This window comes from Hibiscus syriacus, unplaced genomic scaffold (genome assembly GCF_006381635.1).
Source record: "Hibiscus syriacus cultivar Baekdansim isolate YM2019G1 unplaced genomic scaffold, ASM638163v2 tig00110556_pilon, whole genome shotgun sequence".
NCBI classification, from domain to species: Eukaryota; Viridiplantae; Streptophyta; class Magnoliopsida; order Malvales; family Malvaceae; genus Hibiscus; species Hibiscus syriacus.
Window position 1 is genome coordinate 1,799,739 of NW_024062779.1, and position 19,234 is coordinate 1,818,972.

General features: G+C 34.6%; 1 protein-coding gene and 1 pseudogene across 1 annotated transcript; one reads left to right on the top strand and one right to left on the bottom strand.

Moving 5' to 3' along the window:
- Positions 1-2,146: 2,146 nt before the first annotated feature.
- LOC120131704 lies at positions 2,147-5,550 on the top strand (annotated as a pseudogene).
- A 2,510-nt stretch (positions 5,551-8,060) lies between these two features.
- Positions 8,061-9,698, bottom strand: LOC120131699 (protein GRAVITROPIC IN THE LIGHT 1-like). Its single transcript, XM_039148631.1, has one exon. It carries the CDS (start codon positions 9,458-9,460, stop codon positions 8,084-8,086), a length of 1,377 nt encoding a protein of 458 aa, XP_039004562.1. The 5' UTR covers positions 9,461-9,698; the 3' UTR covers positions 8,061-8,083.
- Between the last annotated feature and the right edge of the window lie 9,536 nt (positions 9,699-19,234).

The window sequence follows — 19,234 nt, forward strand, 5'->3', positions numbered from 1 at the left end:
ATCATTATGGTATGCATAGGAGGTTTCGAAGTCCACAATTGTCCCAGGATTCAACCTCTGCACCAGCCTAAACCAGCCTGGAAGTTCGTTGTAAAATGCATCACATTCGCCATGAAGTTTGACAATGGCATTTTGTTTTACTAACCAAGCTTTTTTATAGGAGACAGTGTACCCATACTGCGATTGTATAGCTGAAATCAACACAACAACAGCTATATGAGAGCTTACTTTTACCATGGGCATGATGACTTGGCATATCACTTCAGAGTCCAAGTTTGGATGATCTTGGTTGACCCCTCCAGCACAACATGTATGAGGATCGTTGTATATTGTTAGTTCTCATCTGTTGTTTTTACTCTTCTTTTTCGATACACGAACCATCCAATTACATCTGTTTTCGCGTCGGGCACAGTAGCATACATATTTTTCTGTCGTGGAGCGATCGACTCTCGATTGAACATAATTACGGATATTGTAATTTTTTATAGCCATCATCGATTCTTCTTTGCTTGAAAACTCTATGCCTAAATATAACTCACCATTATTTATTGATGGGTAATATCCATAGTCACCGAGATGAGACATATCCGCAAATTCTGACCCATACATTGCACCATAATCAGCTTCATACATGTGTGATGGAGGGTCAGTTTGTGTCACATTTGCTGGAACTTCATCCACATCAGCATCATCATCGGAGTTGAATTGCGGTGATTCTGGGTGAATGAATAGTCCAGTCTCAGCACCATCCGCACCAGGCTCACGAAGCGTTCTTCTGGTGGAGATGATGGTTCCTCCATGCTCTCCACATTTAGGTCGAAGAACCTACTACTTGCACGCCTTCCCCTTGAATTGGAAGACATATTGACATTCAGATCGAAAAAGCTCGTAGTTGAATGCCTCCCCCTGAAGCTTGAAGCCATCATGTCAAATGGAAACTGCACAGATGGTTGCGTCGATGGCATCTCCATATTAAGGTCAAACGGATTTGCAGATGAATGCCTTCCTCTTGAACTGGACGCGATGTTGCCATACGGATTATTCGTCGACCCACCTCGTCACATATCTTAAAGAGTTGCAGATGAATGTCTCCCCATTATGGCATTAAAATCATTACACATTACTGTCGTCGGGCTATCAACTTGATCAACTTGTTCAGCCAGCCCATAGTGGGAGCTTAATGATTGACCCCGAACGACACGCACTTTAATAAAATTTGCATACATCTCAATATCAGCGTATGAATAATTACTTTGAGCTTCAACCATCATTTCAACATCATCATTGTTCAAAAGTTCGAACGCTGTATAAGTTAATAACAACAATGATGTTGGAAATCTGTACTGCAACGATAACATTCTTCTACTACTTCCAACATTAATCTTCCTCGAAATCTTCGTTATCAGCTCCTTAAGAGTTATGTTTCTCTTCAATGATATTTTAACACGCTCATTAGATACAAAAACGCCGGTTTTATCTTCTCAAATTTCACCATTATAATAAACAATAGCTGAAAGTCGCGCCATTATTTGAGTTTAAAAGTGCGGCAATATTATATCTGCAAAAAAAAAAACAACTGAAACAATGCTGATTAAATAAATAATATATGAACAAAAATATAACAAAATAAATTTTTTACACATAAACGTAAATAATTTAAATAATATAATTTTATATTATTACATGTACCGCAAAACTATTTCGAAGTATATTCCCGCTTTCTAATTTTACAAATACAAAAATTAATTGACAACAATTAGTATAATATTTTTTAAATAATTATAATAAACAATAAATATAATAAAAAAAATTATCACAAAATTACCTTATAACGAAAAATCGCACAAACTTCTGAATAAAATATGAGAAAATTATCAGAATTATTGTCTCGTTGACGGAATTATTGTATTAATTTATAAGTTGAGATGAGAGATGTGAGGAGATGTGAGGGACTTAACCCAGGGGAGAAGGGTATTTATAGCCGAGAAAAGTTGTAACAATTATACAAGGTGCGGTACTTGCCCGCGCTATATATAATTATAAAGGTCTTACTGCAAAAGGTGTTAGATCAATAAATATAATCTAATCGATGTTAAATCAATAAATATACTGATCACCGATAATTTATTTTTGGAAAAACGCCTATAAAGGGTTCCATTAAAAACACAAGCTTTGTGCTTTCAAAGGTTGGTTTCAGCGTTTCCTTCCTTATCTTTTTTGCCCCCACTATCTTATAGTCATCTGGGTTTCCTATAGATTAAATTCCGATATAATATTCTTTTATATAATAACACGTAGTGTTTTCTTTTCTTTTTTGAAAAATTGGGATCTAATTCGTTTATGGGTTTACTTTGTTTCATGTAATGCCTAATGCAGATTATGCCAAACTAAAAGAGAAATTTTGGAAGAGAAGCAAAATTCTTGAGGGGTCTCGTTTATAGTTTTGGGGCCTTTTTTATTGATTCTTGTTGAGGGTAATAACTAAAGAAGGAGGTTAAAGATGATGTCAAGGTCGTATACCAATCTTTTAGATCTAGTATCTGGTAATTTCCCCGTATTGGGTCAACCTCGTGAAAAGAAGCTGCTGCCTCGAGTAATGACCGTTGCTGGGGTTATATCAGAGCTTGACGATGACCAAGCTAACAGTGTGGCCTCAGATGTGCAGTCTTCGGTTATTCAGGACAGAATTATTATCGTAGCCAATCAACTACCAGTTAAAGCTAAGCGTAGACCAGATGATAAAGGGTGGAGTTTTAGTTGAGACGATGATTCGTTGTTACTACAATTAAAAGATGGTTTGCCTGAAGAAATGGAGGTTTTGTATGTTGGTTCTTTGAAGGTTGATGTTGATCCCAAAGAACAAGATGATGTGTCACAGCTTTTGTTGGATAGGTTTAACTGCGTCCCTGCATTTATTCCACCAAACATTTTGACCAAGTTCTATGACGGTTTCTGTAAACAGCATTTGTGGCCACTTTTCCATTATATGCTTCCATTTTCAACAAACCATGGAGGCAGGTTTGATAGGTCTTTGTGGGAGGCATATGTTGCTGCAAACAAGATTTTCTCTCAAAGGGTTATTGAAGTTATAAACCCTGAAGATGATTATGTTTGGATCCATGACTATCATTTGATGGTGCTGCCTACGTTCTTGAGGAGAAGGTTTAATAGACTGAGAATGGGGTTTTTTCTTCATAGTCCATTCCCTTCATCTGAGATATATAGGACTTTACCTGTGAGGGAAGAGATCCTAAAGGCACTCTTGAATTCAGACCTAATTGGTTTTCATACTTTTAATTATGCTCGGCATTTTTTGTCTTGTTGAATGTTAGGTTTAGAGTATCAGTCAAAGAGGGGTTACATTGGGCTAGAGTACAATGGAAGGACAATTGGGATAAAGATCATGCCTGTTGGAATCCACATGGAACAGTTTGGGTCTGTATTGAGACTTGCGGATAAGGAGTGGAAAGTAGGAGAGCTTAAACAACAGTTAGACCGTGTTGCTTGGAGTTGATGATATGGATGTCTTTAAAGGTGTCAACTTGAAGCTGTTGGCAATGGAGCAGATGCTGAAACAGCACCCTAAGTGGCAGGGGAGAGCAGCTCTGGTACAGATTGCAAACCCTGCTAGGGGAAGAGGGAAAGATCTTGAGGAGATACAGGCCGAAATACAGGAAAGCTGCAAAAGAATCAACGAGGCTTTTGGTCAACCTGGTTATGAACCAATCGTCTTCATTGATAGGCCTGTATCCCTGAGTGAAATGGTTGCTTACTGCAGTGTCGCTGAGTGTGTTGTGGTTACAGCTGTGAGGGATGGGATGAATCTTACTCCTTATGAGTACATTGTGTGTCGGCAGGGAGTATCTGATTCAGAGGCTTCCTTAGAATCTAGTGGGAGCAAGAAGAGCATGTTAGTTGTATCAGAGTTCATCGGTTGCTCTCCTTCACTCAGTGGTGCAATTCGGGTAAATCCTTGGAATATTGAATCCGCTGCTGAGGCAATGAATGAGGCTATCTCTATGGCTGATGCTGAGAAACAGCTTCGCCACGAGAAGCATTATAGGTACGTTAGCTTACATGATGTTGCATTCTGGTCTCGAAGCTTCTTCCAAGATATGGAAAGGACATGTAAAGACCATTTCAGAAGACGCTGTTGGGGAATTGGTTTGAGCTTTGGATTCAGAGTTGTAGCTCTTGATCCTAACTTCAGAAAGTTGTCTATTGATCACATTGTATCTGTGTATCTGAGGTCCAAGAACAGGGCTATACTATTGGATTATGATGGAACAGTAATGCCTCAAACATCACATGACAAGACTCCAAGTGCAGAGGTAATCTCCATCATAAACACCCTCTGTGGTGATGTCAAGAATACTGCCTTTGTTGTAAGTGGAAGAGGAAGAGACAGTTTAGCCACGTGGTTTTCTCCGTGTAAAAAACTTGGAATTGCTGCCGAACATGGTTATTTCATGAGGTGCGATTTTTTTCTTTTGCTACGCATATTTTTTCGTCTTAGCGTTTCTTTAGTAGGTGTATTTATGGAGTTGTTAATATTTCAGGTGGTCTGCTAATGATGTTTGGGAAGTTTGTGGGCAGAATAGTGAATTTGAGTGGAAGGAGATTGCTGAACCTGTAATGAAACTGTATACAGAGGCCACCGATGGCTCCACTATTGAAACCAAGGAGAGTGCTTTGGTCTGGCAACATTGTGATGCAGACACTGGTTTTGGATCTAGCCAGGCCAAGGAGATGTTGGACCATCTTGAGAGTGTATTGGCCAATGAACCTGTTACTGTGAAAAGTGGTCAGTTTATTGTCGAAGTGAAACCACAGGTATCTACGTATTTTTGGTATTCAATTCAGCATGTTTTATATGGTAAATGTAATAGTAGATTACTTTGCCTCAGTCCTATATTGGGATGTAAGTTTCGTACTTCAGGTTTTACTAAGGCAGTATTTTAGAATAAGAGGAAATACTTTTGTGCAGTAAGGTTAAGAAAATCATAAAATAGAAATGAAACATGTAAACGTCGGTTTTTGAATTGGTTATTTTGTTATATAATGACTTTGGTTTTGTGATTGGATGAATACATGATGTTGAATCAACATTTACTATTGCTTTTAGGCAGTGAGTAAAGGTGTGGCTGCCGACAAGATCTTCACGAGCATGGCTGAGAGTGGAAAGCAGGCTGAATTTGTTCTCTGCATTGGGGACGACAGATCTGATGAGGATATGTTTGAGATCATCAGTAGTGCGATTTCATGTGGTGTCCTCTTCTCTAATACATCCGTTTTTGCTTGCACAGTTGGTCAGAAACCTAGCAAAGCCAAGTATTATTTGGATGACCCAGCTGAGGTTGTAAACATGCTCGAATCTCTTGCAGAAGTTTCAGATCCTGAACCCTCCCTAGATACCAGACCAGAAGGCTCCCTTTGAAATATCCTCCATGGCTTTGTATATAATTTTGTGCCTGTTATTCTTTCAGTCGGTTGGGAAGAAGACCCATGATGAAGAAGGTAGATATAATTTTCTGCTGAAAATGACATTCCAGGGCCATGTGTCTGGTTATTTGGCCATTTGAGTCATAGATATGAGCAACTTTCTTCACACATGAACTTTGAAAGGGAACGGTTGAGGAGGACAATGCTGCTGCTGTCTAATTCATGGATAAGATGAACCATGAGAAAGGTTACCAAGCTTTTCGTTTGTGCAGTACAGCCAGATAGTATCATTATAGGACCAAACTCCTGTTGCTGATGGTGGCTGGTCTCAGCTGGTTGAAAAAGTCATCCAGTCGAGTGAAAAACTTCAAATGTCCATTTTTCCACCTTTGTTTCTTGGAGTGGAATGTTCTTTTTTTTTTCTGCTTTCAAATGTAATTATACAAAAGTAAGGGATGGATGTGAATTCTGAATCCTGGGACAAGGAAACAACTTTGCAGCTAGGTCACATATAAGATGTCTTGTTTAAGTAATTATACTTGTTTACAACCAGACTAGAAGTAATCAGTAATCACATTGGCCTACTACATTTTTTGAGTAATCTGGCATCAAAACCTAAAAACGTCGGATCATTTCTTTGTTTTCATCTTTGATGTAGCACTACTGTTGTAGTATTTTTCAAGTCCCTAGGATCCTAGGCGAGCAGAAGGGGAAGTAGTCAATTTTGAACTTGTCCTTTCCCTGCAAAGCAAGTTTAAATAGTAAACATAAGATGATGTCTGTCAAAATCCAGAAAACTAACTGGCATTTAATTAAGGGACTGTCTGGTTGCACGGAACACGAGCGTTACATCAGGCTAAAAACTCACCCGTGAACCCTTTGCTCGGATTTTGCAAATACGGCCTCCGTATACCCACCCTCACCGTAAACAATAATAATGTCTTAGCATTCCATCATCTACTCCACACTATTGGCATTAGAAAATGCTCATTTGAAGAAACAACAATGATTCATGTGATTGTGAAGTTTTCTTGCCTGAAATCAGGAGCGTTATGGACCAAATGACATTTCCTAGGGTAAACTGTCATTTCCCAATATTAGGAATATTATGCAAAATTAGAAACATATCGACTGTTCATGCACTACAGTCGAGCTGAAAATATTTATCCACTGCAACTTGCTCTTCTTGTCTTGGATTTTTTGGGCATATTACACTTCCTACTCTTATATAATATGGAGTAATACAACCTTTTCCCCTTCTTTACACGTTTTCTTCTTTCTCTATCATTAAACTAAAATTTAGAAGGAAAAAAAAACTGCTCTCCCCCATAACCTAAACTGCACCTCCTCTTGCTCCTTTGGGTATAAGTTCATACACTTGCTGCTGCTACCACCCACTATCAACCCACGGACAAGAACTGACGCGCAACCTCACGCTCCGCTGTCCTTCCCATAACATGGGGGACAACTGCACTTCTAAAGTGGAAACTACACCTAAACCCATCAACCCTAAATTGAAAAGAGAAAATAATTTCAGCGACCAAAAATCCCAGATAATATACGATTTTGACAAATCCTACGACCACGACCTGAGACGAGACGAGACGGACGGCGGCGCGCGAGAGTCCTCCTTGTTCTCTATCACTCAACAAGGAAGTGAGAAAGCTAAGCATTAAATACTATTCCTAATAGTGTTTCCAATACTATGTGGGATTTGAGCATTACCAACACTTGTTCTCAATACTATGTGGGATTGAGCCTTAAATAGTGATATTATTTTTGAATGTTTTGCTTAAAATTGTAATAATCGCGATTGATTGTAGATTGACTTTTAATTCTAACATATTTAATCGTATAATATTAATGTAATTGGTTGCTAATTCAGTTATTTTAAGGTGCATGATTGTTAATTGTTTCCTGAATAATCACATTGTATTGGAAACAAGTGTTGGTAATGCTCAATCTCACATAGTATTGGAAACACTATTGGGAATGGTATTTAAGGTTTGGCTTTCCCACTTTCTTGTTGAGTGATAGAGAATAAGGGAGACTCTTGCGCGTCGCCGCCGCCACCGTCCGTCTCGGGTCGGGATCGTGGTTGTGGTAATACGTGTCTTCGACACGTCCGTGCGGATACTATCTTTTTAGAGAAAATTATTAAGAAACAATCTTTTTTTTAACTATCACAACGGATTTTCGCAACGAATTTGAAAAATCGCAACGACAACTGTAGACTATCGCAACACGAAATGGAAAATCGCGTTGCGATTTTCAACTATCGCAACGCGAAATAGAAAATCGCGTTGCGATTTTCAACTATCGCAACGCGATTTTCAATTATCGTAACGCGAAATACAACGTGAATTTGTGATAGTTGAGATCGCATTGCGATTTTGTTGGTCATTTTCGTAAATCCAAAAGAAATTGATCAAAATCGTATATTATCTAGGATTTTTGATCACTGAAGTTATTTTCTCAATTGAAAATGGCACTCCGCTCCTTCACTTTGACGGCGCGTGTAACCAAAACGAGCGTGGATGGCTTAGCTTTTAACATGTTCCATCTATTAATGCAGAAGACGGAAAATTATCCAATGATCGATTTGTCCATGAACATTAAATATCCAAAAGAGATAGAAAAACTAACGGCTGACCGGCGGAGTGATCACCGGGGACAAATAAACTTGACTTTGAATCACAATAGCACCAATTTTGAACCCTGGAACAACCGTGAAACCGACTCTAACATCAGCATTTGCACCGTTGATTTCACCCGATAAGAGTGATTCATCACTCACGTTTTCCATGTAAACCTCAGAGAAGCCGCAATCTTTTTTCACCTGAAAAATGGAAACTTGTTGATGCATTGAGAATCCCAAGCAATGCAAGAGCCAAAAACGCCTAGCCATCTCTGCAAAAGCTGTGAAAAATGCTGTATCCGGGAACCCACCAGAGGTTACTAGCTTCCTTTGGTTCAAGTTCCCAAAAAATGAACACTCCATTTTGGCATGGACAAGGTTGAGATACTTGGTTCTGATGAATTTAGCAAAACAAGAGTTTGGGTTTTGAACTAAAAACGATTTTGGGTGAGCAGATTTCATGTTCTTGAATGCGTTGAAATACTGCTCGGGGTCGAGTCTTTTTGTGGGAGAATCTATTGAGAGCCCAAAATCATGGGAGTTGAAGCCTTCTAACATTGTCTTACACACGAAAGATTCGAATGCAAAGCACCTATGGCTTTCTTTCGCCAAAACAGCTCCAGGTTCAATGGTTTCTGCAGCTGCTCCGAGATCCCATTTTGCCGACTCCATTTCCTTGACCATCATCTTCACAAAACCCCGTGCAGATCTCAAAGAGAAGTGTAAAACTTGCACAAAATGACCCGGGTTCAACTTCGTAAACTGCATATCATCAAACATCGACAAAGGAGAGCTCGCGTCTAATTTCCTCTCCAAGGACTTGTTAAAGGCAGTGCAATCTTGAAGCCGCTTGTGAAGCAGAGAAACGTCAGAACTTTTCTCTTCAACATCGGATTGCAGCTTCTTCATGGTGATCTCGTAAGTCCTCATCAAGCTTTGCTGTTCTTGAATCTCAGCAAGCATCAAAGTAACTTGAGGTGAAAGATCAAGCTCTTTCTTCAAAAACTTGCCCTTTAGCTCCGAAAGAGCTCGGAGCTCTTCCACAACAGTTTGGTCAGAAGCCTGAATAGCTTCACTGTTGTAAGGGTGCTGAGCCATTTGCAGCTCAGCGTAAGCAGCTTTGATGGAAGTAACACCGGCGAAAGCCTTGGCGAGCAGCGCTTCCATGACTGCCTTTTGCTTAGCCTTGGAGTAGTCCCCATTGCTTGAAGCTCGGTGTGGGAGTTTGTGCTGGGAAGCAGTGAGAACGCAGATCCCAACCCCATTGCTCGAAGCAATTTTCTTAGCGCTTCTAAGGTTGATGAATCTCTGGAAAGTTCTTGCCAGCATGCTCTTGTTGTTGCTGTTTCTTAAAGCTGGTTTGGGTTTGATTGTTTCCATTGTGGAGAGACGAAATTAGAAGGAACTGGAGTTGAGAGCATGAAAATGATAACAGAGATCTTTGGTTATTGTGACATATAAAGAAAATAAAGGAAAAAGAAGGTTAATATGATATGTTTGAAAAGCAACAAAGAAGACAGCTTTGAGCATCAGGCTGAAGCTAAAGACGGTGGTGGGATTGAAAACAAGGACTAAAGTGGGATTTAGAGCGCTGGGAAACAGATGCAAAGGTCTTGGTTTTTTCCTCGGTACTTTTTTTTTACTCCCATGGTTAGACCCTTAAAACAGGGGATTAGTAAAATTCATAGTTATAATCATTGAAAAAACACATGTTGGTTTCTTTCATTTGAAGAATTGACAAAGCTTATGATGCAACGGCATATCATTTCCCCTAATCTCGAACCTCAATACTCTGCAAAACAGTAATTAGTTTTAATTCTGGGATATGAATATAGTAGCCAGTGACAGTGAAAGAGATGATGATTGCATGGGGGAGATGGAGCCCACGAGCTTTTCAGGCATTGGGCAGAAAAGGAGGTGTTGTTTGTTGAATGGTAGGGAAATCGAGCACTAATCTCGTTCTCGTGCATGTATGGATCAGTTCAATGCCTGCTGTTCCCCATTACTCTTCACATTTTTTTTTAATAATATCGACTAGAGAGATTCCCGGTTTATCATTCTGGAACGTCATTTTCCAGCGAAACAAACAGAAAGTTTTACTCTTTTAAGGTTTCTGGATACCATCTGATAAATGCATGTGGTCCATGTCTGAACAGACACATTTTATTTTATTTTCGTCCTATTTTTCTATGAATTGAAAGTCTTTTTGTGCTCGGAAAAAAACTTAGAATTATTATAGAGCTCTAAAGACTATACATTAATAAAAGAATAAAATACGATTTTCAGAAAATGGTGGACAAAAAGTCACGACCGAAAGAAGATAGCGACTAAAATGTCCGTAACTAGCCAAGCACTTGAGAATGCAAGTGTGGACAAGCTACGAAAACTGATGCTAAATGCTAATTAGTCATCTTTGCTAAAAATATATATATGTAGAATCATATACACTATCCAATAATATAAAATATTTTTGTTGGACCACCTTAGACTTTTTAACTTTGATTCGTCGTTTGACCACTCATTAGGACTAATGACACCAAAATTTGGACAAATGACAACTCTTAATTAAATCAGTCATCCCTCTCAAACAAAAACAGTCACAGACATAATTTAAATCAGAACCATAAACATGTTTTAACATGAAAGTCAAGATACAATCAAATGGTCATGTGTTGCATATAGGTCGTAATTGAGACGAAATAGATTAGGAGTTGTTCGAATTTGACTAGATCATCACTTAAATGTAATAGATTTAATCTTACTTTTTAAAGAGCTAAAACTTACTACTTGATATCTAATTATGATTTATATCTAATTAGAAAAGCTTACGAATAATTCAAAAAATAATATATTATTTTTTAATTTTTTTAATTAAATTATTAATAATATTAACCTTTTTTTTATAAAAAATATACAATATAAGATTTTTCATGTACTTACGGTATGAGTTCGAGTCCGAGTTTAGCTTTAATCGAGCTAAGTATAAGAATATTTCGAGTTTAAGTTTTTTCGAGTTCAAGTCGAACTTCAATTTTTTATTTTAAGTTCGGGTCGAACTTATCAATTTTAAACTCACAAACTTTTGAATCAAGTCCAACTCAACTTTAAATTTTTCGAGTCGAATCAAGATAAATAATACTCGAATTCAACTGACTCGTTTAAGCTCTATATGTGTATACATATTGCAAGATGTGGGTTTTACGAAATTTATAGGCTTAATATATTTTTAGGTACCTAAATTATACTTTAAATTGACTTTTGGTGTCTAAATAATTTTTTACTAAAAATATGTGCTTAATTTTTTTTCATAAACATGATACATATTATTTAACGATAGACATCTAAAAATAGAATATTATAGAAAACATTAAACATCTATTTTTAATGAAAATTTATTCAAACATCAAAAATCAATTTAAAGTATAATTTACATAGATAAAAGTATATTAGGCCAATTTTATAATACACCTAAAAAGTTGATACATTGGGTTGATTTTCTTTCAATATAGTTCAAATCTAAAGGATGAAAGGAAGGTTAATTGAACATTTATTGGATATCGCTGAAAAACAAAAGTGGCCACCATTATTGAAAAAGAAGTGACCCAGGAGGGCATGATTTTTCAAAGTCTGTAATGACTCTTAAATTGAACTTCTTTTCATTTTGGGGATAATAAATGGTACTGCGACAATAATTTATAAATAGGTCTGATTTGTTTTCTAAAAAAATATTTTAAAACCCTTATTAAATTAGGTTAGAATTTAAGCACTTAACTAGTATGAATCGAAATTTGAAGCACCAATCGATTACTGGGCGAAATATGAAAAAAGCACATATAGGAACTCCTATTGATTATGAGAGGCACAATAATTGCAGTTTTGTCTCCATAAAATGGATGGAGATGGCGTCTTCATGTGTGTACTTAAGCCTGTCTAAGCAAAATTATGTCTTTGAGATGACATAAGATAATCAAATTGCGATTGGATGAAATGCATACAAATAATTAAATGTTTTCTGGTTTTGCATGATGAAGATGGATTAATGTTACTTGTTTGTTAGGCAGATCACACAAACAAGCATCACTCATTTTTCAAGGAGCCGTTAATAATCATTAAATCAACCGCACGTAAATATTAGTATATGCATGCAACGCAATGCAAGCACGCTAATTAGTACCGTAAATGAGACAAGATAGATCGTGGGGTTATTCAAGATCAATTCGGTTAAAGTTCAATAAATATTCGATTCGAATATACTCGACTCGAGCTCGATTCGAATTCTTAACGAGCCGATACGAACTGCTTCATACTCGACTCGAAAAGCTCACGGACAACTCGAAAATGTAATATATTAAGGTTTTTTTAAAAAACAAATTATTAATAATATTAATATTTATTTGTTGATTTTTAAAAAAAAAATAAAGTATAAGGTTTTCATGCATTTAAGATCTAATTTCGAGTTTGAATTTGATGTTGTAATCGAGTTAAGTTTTAATATGTTTTTTTTTATTTCAAACTTTTACAAGTTTCAATTTATAATTTTGAGTTTAAATCAAGTTTAACAATTTTAGACTCGTAAGTGTTTAAACCGAATCAATCTATTTTTAGAGTTTTCAAACTAGACTCGATTCATTTACGGTACTAACGCTCATAAAATATTAAACTTAGCAACAAACCTCGGCCGATAATTATCCTTCCCTTTATAATTACGTTAGGAGTGGGGAATTATCAAAGCAATCATATTATGAAGTCTAGTAGTTTCAGCAGCGGCTAAGATCCCTCACAATACACAATAACACAAATATTGATGGAACGATTCATTCAGCTCCTTCAACGAGTGGACGAGGGGGGAATTTTATAATAATAATAAAATAACTCAAACAATCAATAATTACCTATTAGAAATCGATTCTTTAAATATTAGCTGTCTAGCATTCTTTTTGCCAGAGTGATAATAAAATACGTTTTAAAATACGCACCTTGCAGACGTGGATAGAAGGCACAGATCATGAAGAACGTCTTTTTAGGGTTCTATCTAAGCTGACGCCACTGTAAAAAAGTACAAATTATAATTTACGCCTTCTTGAGAAATTTGATACATGACAGAAGACGCTGATCACCACCTACTCCTCCCCTCCCCTCCCATCCTATAAATATCATCTTATACAACAATCAAACCACACCAAAAAATTTTATTTTCTTCTTTATCAATTATTGTAGCAAGCTTTAGATAAGTTTTGCTATCTTTTTAAAAGCTATAATTTTTTATTATATTATAATCATTTAATCATTTATTATTTTATTATTATTTAATTTATTAATTTTCTTATTATTTTTTGCAGTTATAAAACGAAAGGCAGGTTGTTGTGTTTAGATGATAATCATATCTCGAGCCATTTTGTTAATACAATAATAATTTTAAATTGTGTTATTTTAATTATTGTGAATGTTTTATTTATTTATTTTTTAGTATTAGTTTATATTTAAATTTATGTATTATTTATTTAATTAGGAGAATAATCATATATTAGATCTATTTATTCGTAATGTTAAGTTAGAGATACCGAGTTGTGTCTGACCATATTTAGCTGAGGTTGAATTTAGTTATATAGCGAAATATTAATGGCATTGTAACCTTGAATATAATCTTATTTCTGCACTGATTGAGAGGTAGAGATTTAGAGACACACATTCCATCTTTCGTGTGGGAAGTGCACTATTACGCTAGATGATGTTTCTATACATTTGGGGCTTCTGATAGATGGGATGTTATTTCTGGTGTGGTGGATGGTAATTAGCATTCCTTGTGCGAGGAATATCTTGGAGATATCCCACCTAATTTTAACGAGGGTTGAATATCGTTATCATGGTTGACTACAAATTTTCAACATTTAAGTGAAGACTATTCCGAATAATAGACTAAAATATTTGCTCGGGCTTGCATATTACAACTCATAGGAGGGATCTTGATGCCCGATAAATCTCGTAACCAAGTTCATTGTATGTGGTTACGTTACCTTGAAAATGCCGACGGACTCAATTAGAGCTCATCAGTTTTGGCATTTCTATAGAGAAATGTGTTGGGCAACTGATTATCAGAAAATGTTATCAGCAAATGTCTCTTTCTACTCTAATCATGGGTGTGGTATCGCATGCCCTTTTTATGTTTCTATTTAATTGTTATTATTTAATTGTTTTTATAATGTTTTTATTTAATTATTTTAATTTTTTTACTATTTAGTTTGTAATATTTTTATTTAATTTTCACTTGAATAACTCATTACTTGTTGATGCTCAAATGTCATTAATTGAAAGTAAACGAAAATGAAAACACAAAATGAGATTTCATAAACTACAATTACATTGTGATGCTCAACAGTTACATGATAATAAAAGAGATGTACATTTTTTCCTATTGTGGCCTATGTTTTTACAATGCCCACATCTTTTGTTTTCTTTGGACGTCTCTCGAATATTCATATAACAATAAATTTGAGTGGATTTTTGTAACATCCCAAAATACGGGTTAGTGATTAAATTGTAAAGTTTCAAAATTTGGTGATTAAAGTAAGATGATTGAATAGTTCAATGATTTGTTCGGAAATATTTCCTAAAAGTTTATAGTAATTATCCAAATAATTAAAGGGCAAAATGATCATTTAGCATGAAAGATATTTTCCCAATAATATGAATGAATCACGTGGGGGTGGGGGGAAGAGTTATCTGAAAACTCTTTCTTCTTCCTTTCTTCTTCTCCCAACCGTGAAAGCTAGGCAAATGTAAGGGTTTTCTGATTTGTTGATTATTTGTTAAATTAAAGGTTAGGTTTTGATCATTAGATGATAACTAAGCTTAAGGAAAGCTTAAGTTGTCTTATAATCAAAACATGAAGAAGTTATAATAGATTTAAGAAAACGAGTTTTTATATGAAATTATGGGAAAGAGTTGATAAGTTGAATTTGAAGTTAAATTTGACTTGTCTTCATGTTAATTAAGGAATATGAAGTGTTAGAATTATATTTAGAACATATTGAAATTTGAGTATTATTCTTGAATTACATATGAATGATAGAATTTTGAAGTTATAGATTATTTTCATGGATATAAGTTGGTTTAAGTAATGGTAGTTGAGTTTCGGGGTTAAAATACAATTTATGGGTAGAGGGAACCGATACCCTGTGAAGGGAATCGATTCCCCCTCTTGGACGAAAATTCCAGTATGTGCAAGGGGAACAGATTCCCCCTGGGGGGTATCGATTCCCCGGGAACAGATTCCCCCTGGGGGGTATCGATTCCCCCCTAAATGAAAAAATGGAATTTGATTCATTAAACCGGTTTAAGTTATTAACATCAAGTTTAAAGTTTAGGCTTCTGATAGTTGTTTTGAAATGTTATATTTATGTAGATATTGAGCCTAAACAAGTTCTGGAATAATCAAAGGATTAGAATTTATTCAAATCAAACAAGGCTAAGGTGAGTGTAATTTTAATTGTACTTATATTATTGAACGAATATTGGCTTGCGATGAGCCAATGATGGAGTTACTATGGTAAGAAGTGACTCCTAAAATGTTATTTGATATGTGATTCTTATATGTACATGAATACATTATATGCATAAACATAAGAGCATGAAACATAAGATGTATGATATGATATACATGATTATATGCATATGTGATATATGTTATGAGATATGACCAATGTGAAATGAAATAAGCTATGTGAATATATGAAATGACATATGAATATGCAATATGTGATATGATATGAAATATATAGTTACACATATATGTGGTATGTGACAGAAGAGAAAGAACAAGAGATGAGAAATATATTCATAATAAATGCCCATAGTATATGATACGAGAGCTATATGTATAGTTGGCATGCCAAGAGTCAAGGGTATTGTAGTCCTTCGGGACGTAGTGGTCCTACGGGACATATATAGCAGTCCTTCGGGACGAATACTGAACAAATGTCCGGTGCCCCATGAGGGAATTTATACGAGCTGTGGTGACAGTATTGGTGCACAACCTCAATGTACTCACATACCTCTATTCTCAATAATATACATGGGCAACAACAACAACAATTGAAATATAAATTAAAGTGAAAGTGATGCAAAAAGGTAAGTTTCATGTGTGCATGACTTGATTATATATGTCATAGGAAATATATCCATGCATATTGAAACATCGTGATCAAATGGTAAGAATGCATTTTCATGAATCTACTGTTACATGTTTATTTATTACCTCACTAAGTCTATGACTTAGCGTGTAAATGATTTACACGTAGGTACCAAGAAAAGTGAAGAGCAAGAATAGAAGTGGCAAGGACAATATTATTACTAGAAGATCATATAAGAAGTAATCGACAAAGTATGTATTTTGTTGTTGTGTATAGAGTGTTGGCATGTAATAAGTCGTTAATTATGAGCACTCTGATCGAGTTTGTATTTTGTGGACTCTTTTATGTAAATTAACGTATTTTGCTTTAAACAAAGTTTTAAATTTCTCTGTTTTTCAAAAGAGTCAAAGTTTGAAAAGTCAATGTGACACCTCAGACTTGTATTCGAGTTGGGTACGGGTTGGGGTGTTACAGTTAATGGCATCAGAGCTAAGGTTTAGTCGATTCTCGGCATAAACCGGAGTCTAGAGCGTTTTATAAGGTATACATGCCAACAAAATAGTGAAAACTTCTGATCTGATGGAATAGTAAGTGTACTGTCTTGCTAATAGAATTAAAATACTATGTTATATTATATATATGATCATAAGAGTTTCTAAAGTGAAATACAAGGTGATAGACCTGAAGGTAATAACATTCACCTGCCCTGGCCAGGCAAGGAGAAGAGCGAAAACCTCAGGGAATGCCTGTATAAGATTAGAGAGTGATTCATGATGTTGAATGATATTATGATGTGTTTTAATTTTATACTTCTATAATTCATAGAATAAATGTATTTAAAAGAGTTGAGAACACCTAAGTTTAAGGGTGAATTTGAGAAATGTTCCATTGTTATGGAAATTTGATTAAATGGTAGGAAGATAATATTAGAAAATTTTCATTTCTCTAAAGTGGAGAAGTTAAATTGAGTACTTTTATTACTACGTAGGTAAGCTAGAAGTATGGTGAATAAATGTCACCATAAGAGGGTTAAAATATCAAGTGACGTGGTTATCATTTGTAGAAGAATTTATGAATAAGTACATGAATGATCAGTTCATAAAACAAATGAAGCTCGAATATATGAGATTAACAAAGAAGTTACACATGCATGTGTATGAGTATAAGTTTAATAAGTTAAACAGATTTATTGTTATGTTCATTTTGATTAGGAAGGATAAGGAAGAACATGTGATTGGTTGTTTAGGGCTTGCGCCTTAAATTAAAATAGTGTTACTGGTTTTGAAATTGTTATCAATTCAAGAAATGATTAATCGCGTTAAAATTCTATAGAGAGCTAAGAATAAAAGGATTAGAGAACAAAAATTTTAGATGATTAAGAGAATTAGTGTTTAATAGAGTTAAGCACCATTAAAGAAAGATAGAGATTCTAGCTTTCAACTTCAAACCAGATATGAATTAGTTGCATTCTCCGCCAGAGAATCAAATCAGATGAGAGTCAGACAGACTAAAGCGGTAGGGTCTGATATTTGAATATTAAATAAGGATTTAATTGATGATAAGTCAGGGTTAAAGACAATCTTTGTGAATTGGGTTAAAAGCTCTGTTAGAAGTTATGAAAATTGAAGAAAAAAATTATTTTAAAGGGATATAAATAAGTTTAAGTATGTGTATGTGAGATAAGGATTTGAATGTTCAAGAGAAGATATAGAGTAATAGAAAAGTTTGAGAATGAGTAAGTCGGTGAACAATTTATAAGATAAAGGAAGTTATAATGTTCGATTTTAATCAGAGAAATAATATTGCGTGTGAGTAAAAGTCCAAGTTTGAAAAGTTGAGTAAGATATCATTGGAATATACATATATATATATATATATATATATATATATATATATATATATATATATATATATATATATATATAATAATTGATTGAAAATATGGTATATGATTGAGTGGATAAGGGTTGTACCCTAGATTAAAAATTAAAGATTTCGTTTAAAAAAATTAAGGTGCTATTAAATAATGTTAAAAGATATCCACTATTATAAAGTGGGGAATTTAGATGAGATAAGTTAGTTGCTATGCAGTTGAGCTAAAATATGGTAAATAAATGTTGTAATGGGAATAATGGAAGATTTATTGATGTGAATATTGTTTCGGAAAAAGTTTAATAAATAGTTATGTCAGTAATAATTTTATAAGATGGAAGATGTTGAATTGTTGAGAGTGAACAAATAAATTTCATGATACATGAGAATGAATGTGGATTTGATAAGTTAAGTAACAATTGTTGAGATAATTCTGATTGGAAGAAATATAAGGTGAATTAATCAAATATATGGATTTGAATATGGTTAGGTATTTGGATCATATATATGATTAAGGCAATGAGAAGAGTATTACATGTTTTAAAAGGCGCTTTGAGGAATAAAAATAATAATGCAAGTATAAGAAAGGATAAAGAATAAAGTTATGTGAAAATAATGTTAAATATTAAGGTTATGAAAATGTGATAAATATTAGTAATCAAATATAGTGTTATTATGATGTTTTCATATAGATATGAAAAACGTAATGGAGTAAAAAATGAATGAATGATTTAGATTGCAAGGAGATTTTGATTTGTGAAGGAATAAAGATATAAGGAAATTAAATATAGAGTTTAAGGTTTAAGAATGAAAAGGGTTATGATGAGGTGTAAATTATAAGTTTGGTATAAAAGTAAGAATTTTTCAATTCTAAGTAGAAAGGATAAAGAGTTATGAATTTTGTATCAGAATTTCAGTAGAGACTAAATTTGGAGGTTTATGAAGAAACTGATTAAGTTAGTATCCTTTATCATACTGAGGTAAATATTTCTTGGATAAGTATGTAAGGTTATATGAAAAGATTGTTGGATTTTGTAAATTGTATGTCTTAATTATATCTGATGAAGATTTAAGATTATCTCAAAGTGGTGGAAATCTTTGAAAATGTCTTAGGAATTTAAATTAATTGTAGCATTGATATCTATGCATAGAC